The following is a 21,568-nucleotide window of genomic DNA, read 5'->3' as shown; positions in this document are numbered from 1 at the left end:
ATGTGGCTGGCAGAGGCGGCGGTGGAGGGGGATCTAGCAGATCATGTTCTTTAAAAAAAAAAAAATTAAAACACTTAAGCAATCATTATTTAAATACAGGCATCATTTTATCCAAAAAAAAAAAAAAAAAACCCAGAGTGTTCTGCTTTTGTGTTTCTGTATTGGCTCCCACACACTAGACTCTGCCTTCCATAGGTCACGGCAGTAGTAGCAATGGCCTCCTGACTTGCCCCAGATGTGTGAGCGCTATAGAAATCTCAGCAGAGTCTCTCTGACAAGCTAAGAAGCCAGACCCTTTCCGCTCTTCCCTCTATCTGAACATGCCCACCCCCATGTTGCTGCTTCCCTTTCTGCGTCAAGACGGCCCTGTCAAGCTCCTTTGGGGAAGGAGCTACGCTCTGTGTGTTCTGTGAAGGTAAACAAGCAAACAGACGAGCAAATCTTTGGGGTGTTCCAGCACATGTTACCTGCACTGTTTTTCCCTCTGTTTCTTCACTGGTGACAAGTGTGGTCCGCTGGTGTGTAGGGTGGCGCATTGGGAGGCAGTGTGACAGGTGGAGTAACACTGGTGTGGTTGTATAGGTTCTGTTCATTCAGCGTCTCATGAATGGGTGACATTCCCTAGCAGAGTTTTTGTGGGGAATACATGAAGTTATAAATGGAAAGCTCCTAGTGAAAATATATTTAATAGATGCTCCTTAAGTGAAAATTATTTTGACTAGAGAGAGGGTACAGAAGTGATTCTAGTATGTGAAAGGTTGGAGTGAATGTGGCTAGGCAATGCTAATACATACTGTTGTTACCAGAAATTTGGGGGAGTACTGCCAGAGTCACCATATGATACTGGAGACATTGGGGGTCCTCTCTTGATCTTCTTAGGCCCATTAATGAAATAATTTAAGAATAGACTCAAATGGGAAAATTGAGTACAGTTTTATTAGCACTGAAAGAAAACTCCCAGGGCAGGCAAGCTGTAAATCTCAGCAGCTGCCTGGAGGAAGAGGAGAGCGGAGGAGAGAAGGAAAAAACTTTGCCCTTTGAGTTAAGCTGGTGTGGAGGGGAGACCCACAGTGACAGGCAGCCACAGAGTAGGGTGGAGGTGGTGTATAGAGAATAAGGAGGGCTGAAGTCCTAGACACAGGATATTCAGGGTCCGGCCAGCACCCTGAAGAGACAAAAGAGAAAAATGAAGGTGAGCACAGGTGCAGATCCTCCTGGAGGCCCTGGGCTGTGCTGGGCCCTGGGCTGTGCTGGGAGGCAGGAAGGGAACTCTGCATCTCATTAGTGGGCTCTTTACCCCACCAGTTTCTTTAGTGTGGTTTAAGGTGAGCTCACCTTCCTGGGGTGACCCTGCCCTAGCCAGGTCTTTGGATTTGCTCTTAAGGGAGGGGACAGTGGCATGTCTCCTCCTAGAGGCAAGACTGCAAGTCCTGGATACACATCAGATTTAAAAGACTTGTAAAATAGCTCAGTCATTTTATATATTTAATAACGTGTTGACGCAATCTCATTTTATGTATACAGAATTAAATATTATTAAAATAAACGTTTTTTTAAATGTAGCCACCAGAACATGTAATGAAGTTACTCTCTTACCCACCTGACATCTCTGGGCTAAATAATGGTGATCTTGGAGCTTACAGAATTCAACCATATTCTGGGGACTTTTGTGAAGGTTTTTGAGGCCTCTTGATTTGTTTATTCCAAATAAGTTGATTGGTGTATGTGCATGCACATGCATGTGTGGCTAACACAGCATGCTCGTGGGGGTCAGCAGACAACTTGTAGGAGCCGACATCCTTTCATCTTGTTGAGAGACAAGAGCTGCTATTCACTGTGCATCTCACCAGCCTCAGCAGTCATTCTTGATGGTGGTAGTTTAGGAAATAATTTCAAAGTAAAGTAAAAGAAATGCCAAGGATTGTCCCCAGTTCTTCACATTCTAAAGACCTCAGTTGAGAAATAGAAAATAAAATTGGTGCAGTGAGTCGGCCATAAGCAACTGGGAGACCCTGTGGTTTCAAAATGAGAGCTTTGCAGGGTTCCTGAAGGTCTCTTCTCCCTCGTGTACCTGGTGTTGATGGGTGCAGGCTAGTGGTTAACTGATCTTAAAACTGCAAAAAATAACCAAAGGTGAAGGACCATATTAATACTTTATATTAGGTTAAGTCATATGTCTAAATTTCCATTAAAAAGTTTAAGACACTGAGTATAAGGCATTAGCTGGTCTTTAAAACTGAAAAGTAAATAATAACCCTCATCAGACCAGTGTGGGCAGATCTATACGCTAAGTGCTGTTACTTGAAGTGTTTGCTCATCTTTTCTGGTGGATTGGAAAACAAGGTTTTTCATTTGTGTCTTGATTTTACACAGCCTCTTTTTCTCTCTCTTTCTTTCTCTCTCTTTCTTTCTTCCTTCCTTCCTTCCTTCCTTCCTTCCTTCCTTCCTTCCTTCCTTCCTTCCTTCCTTCTCCCTCCCTCCCTCCCTCCCTCCCTCCCTCCCTCCCTCCCTCCCTTCCCCCTCCCCCTCTCCCCTCCCCCTTCCCTCCCTCCCTCCCTTCCTTCCCTTTTTCTCGAGACAGGGTTTCTCTGTGTAGTTCTCTGTGCCTGTCCTGAGGCCCAGATATTTTGAGACCCTTGAAGGCAGTCTGCAATATTTTTAACTTAGTCCCGGAACGTGATAAGATAATCCTAATTCCTAATTCATTGCCTCTAACCTGCCATCTTGGAAGGGTTCCTTGAATTATAGGTACCACTTTGTATAAAACAAAACTTCTGCTAGTCAAACTGTCTGGATGAATCGGGCTGTGTTAATGTGTGCCTGTGACCCTGGTACCTGGTTAGGGTTAGGGTCAAGAGAATCCATGAGTTTGAGACCAGTTTGGGCTGCACAGTGTGACCTGTGTAATTAACCGGAACCAAAGCCAAGCAAACAGACAAAAGCCCAGATATGTCTTTGTTTCAGGGATGTTAAAAAAGGCTGTACCCGAGAACTGGTGAAATGCAGCCTGGAGGTTTCAAAACTTTGAACTTGTTTGGGAGGCGGGGACTTGTTTTACACATTGTAACATAAGTTAGGGTTGGACTTGGGTCCTTTCAATTGTGTTGCGTCCAGGGAATGTGTTTTGATGCCTTGAATGGTTCTTTTCATTCAGTCTATAAATAACCAGGTGAAAGCCAAGTGGTGAGCTGTCTCACCTTGAAGTCCCACAGCTGAGGGCAGCGAGCTAGTTTCCAGCAAGTCTCCTTCTCCTCCTCCCACCAGATGCACAGCTCGCTTGTGCACGCTCTCTCTCTCCCTCTCTCTTCTCTCTTCTCTCTTCTCTCTTCTCTCTTCTCTCTTCTCTCTTCTCTCTTCTCTCTTCTCTCTTCTCTTCTCTTCTCTTCTCTTCTCTTCTCTCTCTCTCTCTCTCTCTCTCTCTCTCTCTCTCTCTCCCCCCTTCACCTAGCCTCTACCAAAATCCATTCTGCAGAAAGGCCCTTGGTGGCAATTTACAGCCTCCTGTGCATTCAGAGTGAAGTGTTAAATTGCCTGAGGATGTTTGCTTTGGAAGCCTTCTTGCTAATTATCAGCTAAAAAATCTTTATCTGCTTAAAGACCTTCCAGGCCTCTGCCTTTCCTATGGAACAGGTCTTTGTGGGGCTGGTTAGGGAAGAGGGACTTGGAGGTAGCTCCTCCTCTCTGCCCACGGGGAAGGCGGGGCCAGGTGCCTTGTATGCCATTTCCTTTCCTGCTCCTCTCCCTGCCCCAGTGCTCAGTCTGTAGGAAAGTAGGCTTCCATCCACTGAAAGGAAAACAAACTTAGCTCATAATCGGTGCATTTCTGACTAATGCCATTGAAGTTTTACCAGTTATATTTCCTCTTGACAGGTTCTATTGAATTTTAAGGAAACCATGCGTTGAAAATAATTTTTTTTGTAATTATCTGTTTTCTAAATCTCAGCCAGATCCTGAGCCTATATCTTCCAAGTCTTTTGCAAATGTGCCTACACAGACACATGCCAGGGAGGCTGTTCTTGGTTAAACAGTGGAGGTTTTTTGAGGGAATGGAGGACGAAAGCAGAACTCTGTCCTTACGTTTGTGGTGCATTGCTCAGTTGGAATAATATTAGTATTGTATATGCTTTCATTGTTATAATAGGTGGAAAGTTTCATGGTAAATCTTATCTCCAGTAGATTTCCTACATTTAAACTCAACACAAGGCAAATAAAATGTAGTTCTGAATTCTTTATAGAAGTGTATTCTGCTCTGAAAGAAAACACATATTACTAGGCCACCCCAAATCTCTCACTGATGTACATCCCCAAGCACAACTAATTATAGTTTTTGTCCTTAAAACACTATAACCCATGCCAGGCAGTGATGGCCTGTGCCTAAAAAACCAAAACCAAAAATTAAATTAAAAAAATAAAACCTAGCCAGGCAGTGGCAGCACACTTGTTTAATCCCAGCACTCAGGAGACAGAGGCAGGCAGATCTCTGAGAGTTTGAAGCCAGCCTGGTCTACAGAGTGAGTTTCAGGATAGCTAGGACTGTTACACAAATAAACCCTACCTTGGGGAAAAAAAAGGTGTCTTCTTTGATAGTATCTTAAATATGTTCAGATTGTATCCTTCAAATATGTGTCTATGTTTATATAACTTAGACTTTTGGTCTTTGCAGCTTGGGGTCTGGTTTTCCCTAGGCTGTGCCTACTTGGCCTTGGAAGATTACATGGGTTCAGCGAAGGCATTTCAGCGCTGTGTGACCCTAGAACCTGATGTAAGTGTATTGGCCTCCTTTCCTTATTTCATCTCCTTTGTGCTCTTTTAAGTTATCTGAATTGTGCTGTACAGTCTGGAATAGCAATTGCTTTTGGAGTAGAGTACGTATTTGACGGAAGGTCACACTCAAGGTATATGGTTTATCAGTCATAATGCTTTGGGGGAAATCATATAATAGTTAAAACTAGATATGACAGGAAAGAATCTGTGTCTTTTATCATTTATTAACATGCTGCCTATGTTAATTGCATTACCAGAAGGTAATTGTTTTGATGTGCTGTCTGTACTTTGTGTTTAACAGCTTTGTGAAAATGATAGCTCACATATGGTGTAGCTATTGAAACTAATAATTGAGTATTTTAATTTTTTTTAGTATATTTAGAGTTACAAAGTTAATACATTTTTAGAGCATTTTCTTTTCATCCTAGAAGACCTGGCTACCATCAGCAGTCACTCCGCATTCCCGCCTCCTCACCTTCTTCTCTTCTCCAGCACTAGACAGCCACTGTCTCTATAGAGTCTCAGTTCTGGGCTTTTCATAGACGCAGACTTGGTGGCTGGTTTTCTCCACTTACTTTAGTGTTTTACAGCATCCATGTTGTAGTCTGCATCCGTGCTCCATTAGCCTTATTGACAGGTAATGTTCCAGTGTCTGGGCAGATCATGTGGTGCACTTATCAGTTGATGGCATTGGGATCTTTTCTGCTTTGATGTACTTCTGAGTATTTCTGCCATTAACTTTTGTTTGCCAGCTTCTAGTGGACTCATGTTTCTGTTTCTCTTGAGTACACACTAGTGGTGGAGCTGCTGGATCACGCGGTAAACTTTAGAGGGACTGACAGACTTTTCCAGAGTCCCTTTTCTGTTCTTACCAGCCTGAGTAAGGACTCCAGTCTCTCAGCATCCTTGTCCACACTTGCTACTTTCTCTTGTTGTTGTAGCTGGCCTATTGGGTGGTATCTGTGGCTTCAATTTGTGTTTCTTTAATGGCTGCCTAATTATGTTAAATATCTTTTCATTTGCTTATTGGCTGATTGAGTGTCTTCCATGGGGAAATGTTTATTCACATCCTTTGCCCATTTAAAAATTTGTTTTTGCTTTTTGAGTTGTAAGAGTTCTTTATGTATTCTAACTATAAGGTCTTTATGAATTGTAGATAACACCTTCTTATTTGTGTTTTTACTTTTTTAAAAGGTTTATTTATTTTATGTATACAATGTTTTGCCTGCATGTATGGATGTGTGCCATGTGTATACCTGGTGTTTGCATGCAGAAGAGGTCAGAAGAGGGCATCAGATGCCCTGGACTAGGGTTATAGATGGCTGTGAGCCACTGTGTGGGTGCTGGGAATCAAACCTAAGTACTGTCCTAACTGAAGAGCTGCCCCTCCAGCCCCTTTTCACTTAATAGTGCCCTTTAAAGCACACAATTGTAAGTTTATTTTAAAATTTTAATTTTATTTTATGTGATGGATGTTTTGCCTGCACATATGTCTGGACATCACATGCATGCCTAATGCCCATGGAGGCCAGAAGAGGACTTCAGATCTCCTGGAATGGGCATTACAGACAGCAGTGAGCTGCCATGTGGGTGCTGGAGATTGAACCTAGGTCCTCTGCAAGAGCAACACGTGCTCTTAACTGCCACACTATCTCTTCAGCCCCTCTGTTATTTTACTTTTAAGATTAATTTAGTGTGCATGCATGCATGTGTGTATGCGTGTGCGTGTGCGTGTGCGTGTGCGTGTGTGTGTGTGTGTGTGTGTGTGTGTGTGTGTGTGTGTTTTGTATGCATGCCACAACATCTGTGTGGAGGGCAGATGACAGGTTGTTGAAGTCAGTTCTCTGCTTCCACCATGTGGATTGGGGATGGAACTGAGGTTGTTAGGCTTGACAGAAAATGCCTTTTACCTGCTGAGATATCTCTCCAGCCCTTATTGTTATTGTGTGTGGATGTGTTGTGTGTGTTTGAGTGTAGTGCATGTGTGGCATGTGCGAAGATCAGAAGACAGTGCTGGAGTTGCCTCTCTCTTTCCATGAGTTCTGGGATCCAGCTCAGAACCTCAGGCATATATTCAGTGAGTGCTTTTTTACCTACTAAACCATCTTGTTGGCTTAAAACCTTTTTGTATTTGTTTGTTTGGAGTTTTGGAGACCAGTTCTTGTTATTACCTTTGCTGACCTGTATCTCACTATACAGTTCAAGCTGGCTGGTCTTGAACTCATGATCCTGTCTTGCCCAGTGATGACATCTAACTCATCTGTTCTTTTTCTTTTGTTTCTAATTCATTGCCAAAGCAAGGCCCTGATGACTAAAACCCTCACCCTTTATTTATTTATTTTCTATCGTTATTGGAGATTGAATTCAGAGTTTTATTCATGTGAGGCAAGTGTTCTACCACTGAGCTATATTCCCAGCACTGTTCCTACCTTTTCTTCTAAGAATTTGTTAGTTCAGCTCTAGACTATCTTAAGAAGTTTTGTGTATGGCATAAAGAAGGGTCCAATTTCATTCTTTTACCTGTGGATGTCCAGTAATACCAGAGTCACTTGTTTCAAAGACTATTTTGCCCCCATGGGATATATAACTCTTGTTATTCTGGTGAAAAATCAGTTGACCATAAATGTGAGTTCAGTTGTAGACTGCCAATTAGATTTCATCAGCTAAATCATGTGTGAGTGCTAGCACCTCTCCCAAATGCTTTGAGATGGAGTTTAAGAATGGTGAGTGGGAACACCATACTTGGTTCTTTTTCATAATGGTTTTGGCTACTCAGGGTTCCTTAATTTTTCATGTTGAATTTTAACATCAACTTCTGCAGGCACAAAATAAATAAATACATAAATAAAAGCATAAGAGGTGTTGATAAGAGTTTCATTTAATCTGCACCCCGGCATTAACACTGAGAGTATGGAAACCTAAAACCTGCTTTCTTTCCACCTTTTTCTAATACTTCCCTCCCTCCTTCCCTCCCTCCCTCCCTCCCTCCCTTCTTCCTCCCCCCCTCCCTCCCTCCCTTCTTCCTCCCTCCCTCCCTCCTCCCTCCCTCCCTCCCTCCCTCCCTCCCTCCCTCCCTCCCTCCCTCTTTTGTGTGTTGGGGAGAATATGCATGACATGGCATGTATGTGGAAGCCAGAGGACAGCCTGTGGAGTTGATTTCTTCTTCTACCTTGTGGGTCTCAGTGATAGAACTCAAGTTGTTAGGCCTGGCGGCAAGCACCTTGACCTGCTGAAGCATCTTGCTAACCCTCTGCTTCCTTTTTTTTTTTTTTTTCTCTTTTCTTTCTTTCTCTTCTCCCTTCCACCAAACACGTGATGCAAATACTCTATGACAGAAGTATGTTACTGCATTAGGAATCAAACCCAAGCCCTTGTGCATCTTATCATAATCCTTATTTCATTCTTTAGAGTATTACTGTCAATGTTCCACCAAAAACTTCCATGGAAATGATGAACAAAATTAAAGATTATGACGGCAGATCATGTTTCAGATGTTTGATACTGTCCGCAATGGACTCTGTTTCTCCAGCTTTCTAAGCCATCACATTTAGTCTTTTCAGAGTGCATATAACCTACTGTAGTTGGTTTGATCTCTCTTTCTCACTGTGTGTGTGTGTGTGTGTGTGTGTGTGTGTGTGTGTGTGTGTGTGTGTGTGTGTTGGGGGGCATTACATGTATGAATGTGTATGCACCTGTGTGTGAATATGTAGAGGTCATAAATTGGCATCAAGCGTTTGTATCATTCTCCACTTACTTTTTTGAGGCAAGTTCTTTCACTGAGCCTGGAGCTCACTGACTAACTAGACTGGCCGGCCACCAGCTCTAGAGACCCCTCTTTATGTCTCCCAGTGCAGGGTTCTAGACACAGATCACCACCCTAGGCTTTTCACAAGCGTCTGGGCCTCTGAACTCAAGTGTGGTGATCCGTCTTTGCAGCCCCTGCAGTTAGCTTTCTATAAATGTCTAGATTGCTACAGTGACTGGGCTCTAATGAAAACAAGGAAGATCATCTTGATAACAGGCACTTGCTTAATGGACTCCTGATTTTCAGAGTCCATCTTTCATCTCAACTGCATAGCAAATTGTATATTTGAAATAGTAACCACATGCCACCTGCCTTCATTTTCCTTTTCATCCTTTAAGTGCAGTATAACTTAAAGACTACATGCAAGTCTCAAATGAACAGTTTGGACAGGTTTGAAAAACAAGAGGTCATACTCCATTGCCCCAGGACCGCCCCTCCTGTCACCATGCTCTCCCTCCTCTGTGTCCCAGTAGCTGTGCTGAAGATTTTCTCTGAATGCTCCTCTATGCCTTCAGGTTAGTTAGCTTGTACACTCGGAACTCACTTGTTCAGAGTCTTTCCTGTGGGACGCAGCTCAGGTTTTGTGTGCTATTGGTTATAATAATAGCACGTGTCTTTTTAATGCTTTGTGGCGTCTATAGTGTGTGCATGCCTCATCCTGTTGGAGGGTCTTTTTTGTTATTTTTACTGCAATAGAGTGAATAATCCTGCTCTGACATACACAAATCTTTGTGTGGACATAACTTGTAATTTATTTAAGATGCAAGCCCAAATTGAGATTGCTTGATCCTGTTATAAGTACTGCTGGGTTTAAATTTTATTTTGTAGTATATTATTTATTTTTTTTAATCCTTCGGACACATTTCCCTTCTTATGTATGATGTCTCTTTATTATATATGCCTCTATGATTGTTCTTTTGACCTTTGTTTTTTGAGACAGGGTTTTTCTGTGTAGTCTTTGTTGTCCTGGAACTCACTCTGTAGACCAGGCTGGCCTTAAACTCACAGAGATCCGCCTGCCTCTCTGCCTCTCGATTGCTAGAATTAAAGATGTGCACTGGCACCACCTGTCTTGACCTTTTGAAAAGCAGTACTGGTATGATTTTCCTTCTTTTGTATATGTTTTTCTTGGGGACTTAACAGTTTTTGGGGTTTATGAACTTTAAGTCTCATCAAATTTGAGAATCTTCGGCTATTGTTTCTTGTACTGTTTATCCATCCGGCTCTGTGGTGATGAGGATTGAGTTTTGGGGCCTCACACATGCTACACACTCTGACTGAATTGCTCTGGCCTCTCTCTTTTTTTCTTTCTGGCACTCTAACTGTAAGTATTTTACATTCTTATGTCCGGCATGGTTCCCTCTTTGCAGTTCCATTGCCTGGCCTTGATTGGGAGATGCTCTCCTTCTGTGATTCCCAGCAGGCCGTACAGAGCATCCCTTGGACGAAAGACAGTGCTGTTGAGGCATTTTCCTTTGATCCTTTGAGCATCTGGCATGTACTCGGTCCCCAACCATCCTCTAGTTGTGTTCCTGTTTTCTAGGTCTTGGATGTACATTAATAACCATTATCAAGTCCTTTTCCTTTGGTCCTTTGAGCATCTGGCATGCACTCGGTCCCCAACCATCCTCTAGTTGTGTTCCTGTTTTCTGGGTCTTGGATGTACGTTAATAACCATTATCAAGTCCTTTTCTGCATATGCCAGCTGCTCTTGCATAGTTTGGTCTGTTTTCATTTCTATCAATTTTTGGTGATAGGTGAAATTTTCCCACCTCTTTGCATCTTTATTTGGTCCTCCCCCACTTCTTTCCCTCTCCTCTTCCTCCCTCCCTCCCAACCCCTTCCTCCCTCCCTTACTCCTGCCTATCTGTCAGTCATCTTTATTTCTCTTTTTTTTTTTTCTTTGAGACAGTATCTTACTGCATAGTTCATTTTGGCCTTGAACTCAGTAGTGTTGTAGTCCAGGCTGACCTCAAGCTTACCATTCTCAGCCTCTACCTCCTGAGTGCTGGGATTTACCCCACACCTGGCTCTGACCTCTTTTTTGTTGTGCCCTACACACTGTGTGTGGTTGTTAAGTCTCTGTATTTCCTTATTTTCCCTCTGGAAGACTGAGTTTTACTTTGGCATTCAGTTAATTTGCTTGTGGACTATTGTGAGTTAAGCTTTGTTAGAATAGATTCGGGGCTGTCATTTTCCAGGTTATAATAATCCTGTTTGGAGGTAAGGTTTCTTGGATGAGTTGAATGTCATGGTTAGACAATAAGAACTCTACTCCTGGCACTGTGTGACTTCCAGAATCTTCATTCAGCACGAAGCATTTTGACAGTTAGTTGATTTTTTTCAGGCCTCAGAAAGTCTAGTGGTGTAGTAAAGCCTATTGCCTAGCCTTGGGGATGCTTACTGAACTTTCTAGAACTTGCTCTTTACCTCTCTCCTGTGGTGTTTTGCCGTCTCAGCCCTGTAGTCCGGTTGGTTGCCTTCCCTCATCTCAGCAGCCTGGCTGTGCTGGGACAGTGTCTTGCCTGTGTGGGTGGGAGCCCCAGTGGGCCAGGGACAGCAGCCGGAGGCCTGACTGCCTGCTGAGACCCTTAGCGCCACCCTCTCTGCAGGGACCTCGGCACCAGGCCGCTCCCGTGCTGCCTTGTCCAGCTCCCCCACACAGCGCTTACTTTGTCTACACTCTAGGTTTTTATGGTGAGAAGGCAAACCAGGTCCTAGCTTTGCCACATCTGGAAAGGGCAGTCAGTACCGTTTAACTTTAAAATCTTATGTGTGGCAGTTAAGAGCTATATTTCATTAAAAAAATAGAACAAAGTAAAATTCATAACATTCTTACCAGAATCAATATTTATGTAAGCCTTGATTTTACTTGAATAATAATAAATACAGACATATTAGTTAAATTATATTGTAAATTTTCCAACTATTTTATATGTCAAAATTTGAAAATAAAAATGTAACTGAACTGAATCAGCACTGTGATACCTATGTCATTGGTTTTTTATTTCTTTTGTAAGCCATAAAAATAAAGTTTAATTTAACTTTATGCCGTTTTTTCTTTTGAATACATTATTGAAAGTTGTGGGTTTTTTTTTTTTTAAGAGTACATATCAGACTAGGAAAATGGGTTGTATTTAATTTTAGCAAGTGTCTTACCCAAGAACAGTCTCTAACTGGATTATCCATTATTTCAGAATGCTGAGGCTTGGAACAATTTATCCACTTCTTATATTCGATTGAAACAAAAGTAAGTACACAAGTCCAATATGAAGAACTTGGTTTCCCCCTAAAATTAATGAGATTTTTCTCCAACTGAATATTTAAAATCTGGGTCTAGTTCTTTTTTCTCTTTTTTTCCTACCCTTGTATATAAGTTAGAGTAACTTAGTGAGCCTTGAATTCTAATTGTATAGTTATTTCTTGAAAACATTTATTGTATAATGAAGTAGACATTATGAATAATAGAATAAAGAAATACCTCTTAAAACTGTTACTTGCCACCAGAATTTTTCACCATAAATTTCATGACATGATAAAAACAAACTCAACTGGTATATTTCTTATTAATTGCTTGTCTTAGACATTTTTATAAAATATGAATATGACCCTATTCTTTAAGAAATAAATCAATCTGCAATATTATTTTCAGAGCTGATTAGTGACATAAACTGTATGTGGTGAATATCAGATGAGAATGCAAAGGGGGGTGTGATAAAGTAGGTGCTGTCTGCTCGCCTGGTGCGTGTCAGGAACTTATGAGTCCTGTGAAGATCTCAGAAAGGAAGGTCTGTGAGCCTGGACCAAAGGTGCTAGTTCTGTACTGAAGCTAGGTTTGAAGGACACATGGGAAGGATAGAGGACACCGTTTAGGCAAAGGAAGTGATGTGGCCCAATGTCGAGTGACATAATTGAGTGAATGAATTATTTTAGGAGGTGAAGTCAAGTAGTCCAGCCGTAGAGTGAGAGAGACCTCCAGTGAAAGAGAATGATAGAAAAGGGCCACACTCAACTCACTGTATCTTCTAACGCTGACCAGTGTTAGACCAGGTGGAGACCATCCTGTTGGGAATAGCCTGAGATGTCGGTGGGAAACCACCAGAGAGAGAAACTTTGGGGTCTCTGCATCAGGAGGCCATGTCTGAGGCAGAGTAGAGAGGGAGCTGGAAGCTAGGGAACCAGTTCACAAACAATCCAGACCTGAGCAAACTAGAGTGGAAAAAGAAAGGGCAGATGCCAAACACAACAGTCCAATGGCTGTGGACTGGCTGTGGAAAGCAAAGGAAATGGAAGAACCAAGAGCTGCTATTGCCAGAGCTTTAATGCAGTAATGAAAGCGTCTTTCCATTTTTACTTAGCCTTATTTTCAGGCTTGGTATGTGCTGTGGAGTCACAAGATACTTATGAAGCTATCAAGACCATTTTATATTGAGATCATGAAATGCTTCCTCTGCTCTTGAATAGCAGTCTACATAAATAGTTTCAGTTTGTTCTACCAATCTCTTCAAAATAATATTATGTTCTTGATTAAAATGGACTGTGCTAGTGCTTACCGGATACCTGTTGCTCTAGGGCAATGGGTGTCTTGGTTGTAGTGGGATCTTGTTAGTTTTTTCTAAGAGCCTACATAATCCTGTATGTAGTGAGGCTTTTTTTTTTTTTTTTTAAAGATTCAATTATGTTTACTCTATGTGTATAAGTCTTTGCTTGCATGTATGTATGTGTACTATGTGCATGTCTGGTGCCCACAAAGGCCGGAAGAGGGCATTGGAACCCCTGGAACTGGAGTTCCAGTTGTGAGCCTTGTGAATGCTGGGAACAGAACCTGGGTCCTCTTCAAGAGCATCAAGAGCATCATCAACTACTGAGTCATCTCTCCAGTTCCCACTGTGGCTTCTCATTCTTTGTAGACAGTTCTCAGGCATTGTTGATATCTTGGTATTTTTTATTGTTCTGCTGTCCTGTGAATAGTTTTTGTGTAAAAGTAGGGGTGCAAGACCCAAGGGTCACCGTCCCCTTATTCTTTCATTTCTTTGCTGTTACTCTAGAGCAGTGGTTCTCAACCTTCCTAATGCTGTGACCCATTAATACAGTTCCTCATGCTGTGCTCACCCCAACCATAAAATTATTTTCATTGCTACTTCATAACTGTAATTTTGCTACTGTTATGAATCAGAATGTAAATATCTATATTTTCTGATGGTCTTAGGTGACCCCTGTGAACAGGATATTTGATCCCCCCCCAAAGGGGTTGTGACCTACTGGTTGAGAACCATTGCTCTCGACATAACTACTAGATTCATGAAATTATTTCAGAGATAAATAATTACTGTCCCCTCAAAACAATATTTCTGCTGTAAAATGACCCTATCTATTCTGGTATGACCCCTACCGTGCCCTTTCACTTTTTTCCATCTGATCTCCCCAGGTGTCAGGCCATGGGGAGCCTTTCCCATTGTGTGTATATGTAACTTAATAGTTCAGCATCTCCACTCTGCTGTGCTAGATAAGTGACTCCCAAGATGAAGCTTCTTATAAAACAGTTATCCTTATCAAGAAAGGAACCCAAACAGTTCATTGCTAATTCTCTGTGTAGAGGATGGATGGCAACTTCGGGTGTCATCTTCAGAAACAGCCATCCACTTCCTTTGAAACAGAGTCCCTCATTGGCTCAGAACTCACAAAATAGGCTAAACTGGCTGGCCATTGAGTCCCAGGATCCTCTGAACCCCACAACCCGGCTGAGATTACAAGTGGACACCTCTGTACCTGTTATTTTTGTGTGGGTTTTGGGGGTCAACTCAGATTCTTGTGCTTGTAAGATGAGTGCTTTATAGACAAAGCCAGCTCCCCACTCCCACCCCTCATTTAAAGTTTTGGGCTCAGGAGCCTGTGATTGGGGGGCATACAGATAGACATCCATCCTTGTGGCGTTGGTTGTTGTCTATTGAGTTGCTCTCCAGGAAGATGACTTGATGCTCACCTCTTTGTTGTGGGAGAAATGAGGAGTCTCAGTCCACCAGTTGTTGGAAATAGTTGCTGTCACATGGGAGACAGTGGTAAGGGGTAGAATGAAGAAAAGAGCCAGGGGAGAGTCCATACAAACAAACAATTTGCTTGATTTTTGAAAAACTCTTTCTTTTTCTTTTTTTGGAAATCCCTTTTATTTTTGCAAGAAAGGATCCTTTCATGGTTCTTCAAATTAGGATCAGTCAGTAATACCTCATTCTTGTATATTTAAATACGTTTGATTTTGCATTTCCTTTTGAGTGGCAAGTTTAGCTGGTTATAAAACTTTAGGTTAACTGTTCATCTCACTCAGCATGTTAGAAGTAGTACGTATTTTATTGTTTTCTGTCCTCTTGTTGCTGATGAAATACCCATTGTTCCCCAGTTGTTATTCTTTTGTAAAATATTAGGATATCTTCATGTTGCTTAGAATATGCAATGTGCTTTTTGATCAAAGAATTTAGAGCTTTGCTTGGAAAAATATTCAGCCCCGATCTTTGATCCGTAGCGTCCTGCCATTTGCTCGCATTCCTTTACTCTGGAACTCCTGTCAGATTTCTAAGTCTTCTCTCATTCTTTCTTGTTTCCTTACTCTTTCTCTATGTGTTAATCTGAATTTTGGCAGACTCCTCACTATTCCTTTCCAGCTCACCAATTTTCTCTTGAATTACATGCAGGCTGGTTTTAGACGCACATTAAGCTTTGTTTATTTTAATGTTTCTTTCAACTCTGAATTTGCTAGTTGTTTTTTGTTCACATTTCTTTGGTCTTGTTCTGTTTCTACCTGGTTTTGTTTTACTGTCTCCTGTTGTAAATCACTGCCTTGATTGTGTCAGTTTTGAAACAAATATATTCAAAGGCTTCATAGTTTACTTTAAAAAAAATATTTCTAGCATACAAAGAATGAGATTTCATTATGCAACTTTTCAAACAAAATTTGTTGTTTTCTTTTTTCTCCCTCTGTTCCTCCTTCACCCTCTGTCTATCCAAGTAGCCTCCTTTATGTTTTTATGTCACATGGGTGCTTTTGCACATACCCCCACTCTGCCTTCTTGGTTTATTTTGTTTTTTCAAGACAGGGTTTCTCTGTGTAGTTTTGGGGCCTTTCCTGGAACTCGCTCTGTAGCCCAGGCTGGCCTCGAACTCACAGAGAGCTTCCTGGCTCTGCCTTCCGAGTGCTGGGATTAAAGGCGTTCACTACTACCACCCGGCTTGTTTTGTTTTTTTCAAGACAGGGTTTCTTTGTGTAACAGCTCTGGCTGTCCTGGAACTCATTCTGTTGACTAGGCTGACCTCAAATTCAGAGATCCACCTCCTTCTGCCTCCTGAGTGCTGGGATTAAAGGCGTGTGCTACCACTGCCCAGCTCAACACCCCTTGTTCCAGTCTTATGGTCTCCTGTTTTTGATAGACTACTTAGCTGTAGCTTAGGTCTGGAGTGATGGTTCAGTGGTTAAGGGCACACTGGCTGCTCTTCCAGAGGACCTAGATTCAATTCCTGGTGCCCAGGTAGCAGTCACAGCCCTCTGTAACTCTAGTTCCAGGTGATCTGTTCTCCTCCTTGGGCCTCCACAGGCATCAGGCATGCTTATGGTGAACCTACATACACAGAGGCAGAACACCCACACACATAAAATAACAACAACAACAGCAAAATAATTAGTTTTAAACATTAACCTTAATTTTGTTAGGTTTATATCCTGTTGGGCAACGTTGACTGTCCATCTTTGTGTAGGGCCACTCCGACCCTTGCCAGGTTGTATAGTTTTGTTTTGTAGGTTTATTTAGAGGGTGAGGAGCCTGTGTTTTGTTTGGACCTCACATCTGTCCTCCCACTGCTGTGCTTCCCTCTGTCTGTCTTGCAGGATTACAGCTGCACATGGTAGGTCACTCTAGGTTGGAGTCTGGAACTTGAATTGGCCTTTTCTTGGGGCAATATTGAGATTGATGTTATGTGTTATATGTCCTTGTTAGCAGTAAATAAGTAAGGGAAGACATATTTCCATAGAGTGCTGTGTGTCCCTCATATCATTATTGAACTTGGTGGCTTTGTGTTATTTGGGCTCTGACTCCCAAGTGATGTATGATATACAAGCAATTGAAGAGTGGCCATTCACGTTCATAAGACTTGATTGTTCCTTTCTTTAAAACCGACCTCCCACAGAGTCAAAGCTTTTAGAACTTTACAAGAAGCTCTCAAATGTAACTACGAACACTGGCAAATCTGGGAAAACTATATTCTCACCAGCACCGACGTCGGGGAGTTTGCGGAAGCCATTAAAGCTTACCACCGGCTCCTGGACCTGCGAGACAAATACAAAGACACTCAGGTAGGAGGTCACATTTTGTTAGTTTAGTCTGTGCTTTATGCTGACTTTGCTACTCCGTGATAAGAGTTGTTTTCTTTAATGTTAAACACATACAGTATATGTAAACTGCATTTCTGTTCCTTAGTCAGCCATTTCCAGTTACTTAGAGATGCTGCCATTTCGATGTTAAGTGTGTTGGTGCAGTTACATACAGTATTGCTGCAGCACAGTTATGCAAATCGGAATACATACGTCCTGTCAGTATGCAGAGCTGAAATACATGTCCTTTGCATTACTTTCTACTTGGGGTAACTCCGGGCCTTCTGTGTTTGTAATAGTGGGAGTCAATTCTGTGTGCGTTCATGCAGCACTCACCACATGCGTTCCAAGGTTTGAATGATACAGAGATAATGGTAGCGTTTTGTTTACAACACTGAAGAGAGAGTCTTTTAGATGAAGTTCTTCTTGAAGAAAGTATTGCAGATTTGCAGCCACCGTGTTTGCTGTCTAGTTGCAGAAGATAAACAAGACCTTTTGGGTTGAATTACAATAGAAGGCGGTGTACAAAGAGAAAATACTCAGGAGTTTATGGTTAGGGAGGCAGAGGGCTAGAAAACAGCACTTTATTCTTTAGCTCTTGTAACAGTCAACATGTGCTATTCTAAATGATGGATTTGAATTTATAAAAACAATATCAAACAAATGAACACAGAAGTAACATCTGATATGCAATAATACCTTACAAATCTTGGGGCATAAATACCCCAGTTCTAAACACAGCTTATCACAGTCCTGTTTTAACACCCCTGGGTTTGGCTCATGTTCATGTCTTGAAAGCATAACTATGTAATTGGCCAGTTATCTTGAAGGCTTTGGTTCTATGTAGTTCACTTGGAAAATCTATAACTTCAGGTAGAACTACCCACATGGAGGAGAGATCCTAACTTTCAGTCGGTTCTTCTTCTCCTCCTCCTCCTCCCCATCCTCCTCCTCCTCCTCCTCCTCCTCCTCCTCTTCTCTCTTTCACCACATCTTCTCATTGTAAATATTGTCATTGTAAGAAGGGATTGTAGTCAGAGTGGAGAGGTTACTTTAAATGCAAGCCAGGCTGAGAGTGTGGCTCGTGACAGACAGAGTACTTGCTTACTGCTTTCTCCTGTACACTTTGCCCCTTGGCACAGGGCACAGAGAATGCTAGGGACAGATCTCATATATACAGCCCACTCTTCTGCACTTATATTTTGTATATTTCAACTATGGTTTTAAGGTCTTTCTTGACTAAGGAAGATTTTAGAAACTTGTGTTTACAGCTTCAGGGAAAGTGTAAGTCATTTGAATCGACATTATTTTCCATATTACATTGGAGATTAATTTTCTTGCACATGTACAGAAAGATACCTGAGCCACAGCCCTGATCATTTACATGTCACTGCTCCCTGAGCTCCGCTCTGCTTTACCGTCACTGTTATAGTTTGGGTAGGAGATGTCCCCCACAGGCTTGTGTTTTGAACACTATGTCTACATCGTGCAACACTGTTGAAGGAAGTGGGCACAGGCTGGTGGGAATGGGTTATGAAGGGTGGATCTTGAAAAGTTACATGAAGGTTCAATCTGCTCTCTCTGCCTCCTGGTCAGCGATATGGTGTCTCAGCTACACATTCTTTCCTCCATGAACACCATGCCTCCCACTGTCCTTGGATGAACTTCAACCCTTTGAAACTGTGAACCAGCATGGACCTTACTTCCTTAAGTTGTTTCTCTCAGGCACTTGGTCATAGTAACTGCAGAAATAACTAGTTCAGTCAGGGCACAAAGGGACCTTGTTGGGTTGGTGTCTGTGAAGACACTTTCTTCTTGAGGCAGGGTCTTTCCCTGAACCTGGAGCTTACTGATTTGGCTAGATGGACTGGCCAGCAAGCCCTTGGGATCCTCCTGTCTCTGCTCATGGAGCACTGGATTTACAGGTGTGTACTGTTGTGTCTTGCTTTTTAAGATTTATTTATTTATTATGTATACAGAAGAGGGCGCCAGATCTCATTATAGATGGTTGTGAGCCACCATGTGGGTGCTGCGAATTGAACTCAGGACCTCTGGAAGAGCAGTCGGTGCTCTTAACCTCTGAGCCATCTCTCCAGCCCTGTGTCTGTCTTTTTATGTGGGTGCTGAAGATCAAACTCATGTCCTCATGCTTGCAAAGCAATCACTTATTTGATGAGCTATGTCCCCAGCCCCTAAGAGAACTGAGAAAAATTTCACAGCATATTAAGTGGCAATGGTGGTGGGAGCTGGGGAGTGGGCACAGTAGAAGATCTTGGTGTGGACTCCTGGGGCTAGGCTGAATAGACTTATGTACCAATGCGGTAGGAAGTGAGACACTCCCTACTTCCTGTGAAGACTTACATGGACAGTCTCCAATGGCATTCTGCTCGTCAGTCACACCGGCTGCTTGGCCGAGCCATCTCCTCTTTAATGGCCCTGGGTGGCTGTGTTAGGTCAGTCTGACACCATTTGTCTGCTCTCGTTTGCCTCTCATCCTCTTCCTTTCTGGTGTCATTGGGATTGCTCTTCTAGGTCGGTCCCTAACCCTCAGTAATCTGCAAATCCACCAAGGACTAGTACCATAGGCTCACTGGCTTTGAGGATCCAGGAAATGTCCTGATCATCGTTTCATGCTTGACACCGAGGGGCTAATTCTATAAAGAGAATCAAAGCGGCCAGTCTAGAGCCTTCTCCTGGAAGAGAGTAGGAGCTGGACTGTGGTCTTCAAGCAGGAAATGGGGGAGGGGGAATTTCCTGTGTTCTCTGCCAGTCTCCCCTGCTTTCTAAGGAACACAGGGACAGGTCAGACGGGACATGGCAAAGTGACAGCTCACATTCACTGAACGCTGCTCTGTGTTGGACACTATTCCAGTACTTTGCACATATTAGCTCATTTAATTCACACCACAGCTGTGTGGGGTAGATTTTTGTGTGCTCTCATAGGCTCTACCTGACTCTGGAATGTGGGTGTATGTATGTCTCCACTCCCTGTCAGTTTCCTTATTTTAAAGGAACTAATGGTTCAAATAAAATAGCCATCTAAAGATTTTGAAAAGGCATTTATATCAGAAAGGGTTATGAAGTCAGCAAGGTAATGCTGATTTTCATTGACTTTGGTATATCAATTATGCTAAAACCGAGACACAAGTATTTCGGAAAAAGGCAAGAAAATGTGGAACAATTTTTAGAAAGAAGCAGGTTTTTTCTGGATGATTCCTGTCTCCTGCAGGTGTAACATGGAATGGGACTGGTGATGTTTGAATTTCCTTTTCTGACCTATCACCAGCTCTGGAGCCTCCCTCTCCTCAGGATGAAACAACTTGTTAGGATGTGGAGCTGATGTTGCCATGTTTGTGAGTGTATGGGCGAGAGGAAAGGGAGCCACCGTGCTAGGTTCCAACAGAAACACTCAGTAATTTATTTGATTCTATAGGTAAAACTCTGACTTGTTTATTTGGCTAATAAATAAAAGGCAACATAAAAGTAACAGAAAAAGGACTCAAGAAACACATTAAAGGGGTATATTTAAGCATTTTCCAGAAAAAGAAAAAAAGCATGACTTTGTCAGCACACATTGACCTGCTTTAACTCTCATCCTGTGGTGCTGAGGCTCGGACCCAGGGCCTTGAACATGCCAGGCAAGTGCCTGACCACTGAGCCACACCAACCTTAGCTTTCATCTTAAATGGATTTTTCAGACAAGTTTTAGTGGTCATATTCATAACTTCTCACTCCTCTAATCATATAATTTCTTTTTTTGGGGGGTGGGGTTAGGGTTTCTCTACATAGCCCTGGCTCTCCTAGAAGTCATTGTGTAGACAGGGCTGGCCTTGAACTACCTACCTCTGCCTACTGAGTGCTGGCATTAAAGACACATGTCACTATGCTCAGGTTCATACAACATTTTCAACCACAGCTAAATTGTGCTGGTTTCCATTTGCAATTTTGTAATTCTATGGGACAATTTTGTGAAAATTTGTTGTTTATGAGATAAAATTATTAGAATTTATTTACATTCATAGCCAGTTAACAGTTTAGATTTCCTTCCTTCCTTCCTTCCTTCCTTCCTTCCTTCCTTCCTTCCTTCCTCCCTCCCTCCCTCCCTCCCTCCCTCCCTCCCTCTCTCTCTTTCTTTCTTTCTTTCTTTAATTTTTTATTTTATGTGCCTTGCTCTGAGGGCATCAGATCCTCTGGAACTTGAGTTATAGACAGTTGTGAGTTGCCATGTAGGTGTTAGGAATTGAACCAGGGTGCTCTAGTGCGCTTAACTGCTAAGCGATCTCTCTAGCCCCCAGTTAATATTTTAAATTCTTATTTTTCCTCTCATTATTTCTTTATTATTATTCCATTATTCTCAATAACAGAGTATGATATAAACTTTATCTCATAGAGTGACACTTTATCTAAGCATGAATATTTATTTTAGTGTGTATGAGTGTTTTGTCCACATGTATGTGTACCACATGCATGCAGTGCCCATGGAAGCCACAAGAGGGCATTAGAACCCCTGGGACTGGATTTACAGACAGTTGTGAGCTGCCTTGTGGGTGCTGGGAATTGAACTCAGGTCCTCTGGAAGAGCGACTAGTGCTCTTAACCACTGAGCCATCTCTCCAGACCTGAAGCACGAATATTTTAATAAC

At 42.3% G+C, this 21,568-nt stretch overlaps 1 protein-coding gene across 6 annotated transcripts in view; it reads left to right on the top strand.

Moving 5' to 3' along the window:
* Positions 1–21,568, top strand: part of Ttc27 (tetratricopeptide repeat domain 27) — a 166,145-nt gene that overhangs the window by 89,052 nt on the left and 55,525 nt on the right. For all 6 annotated transcript variants that reach the window (XM_036171384.1, XM_036171383.1, XM_036171387.1 and 3 more), the window contains 3 exons: positions 4,664–4,762; positions 11,767–11,819; positions 16,742–16,907. In XM_036171384.1, coding sequence (XP_036027277.1) covers positions 4,664–4,762; positions 11,767–11,819; positions 16,742–16,907 — 318 coding nt within the window. The remainder of the gene's footprint in view (positions 1–4,663; positions 4,763–11,766; positions 11,820–16,741; positions 16,908–21,568) is intronic.

Source organism: Onychomys torridus, chromosome 21, assembly GCF_903995425.1.
Source record: "Onychomys torridus chromosome 21, mOncTor1.1, whole genome shotgun sequence".
NCBI lineage: Eukaryota > Metazoa > Chordata > Mammalia > Rodentia > Cricetidae > Onychomys > Onychomys torridus.
This window is presented reverse-complemented; position numbering and strand designations above follow the sequence as displayed.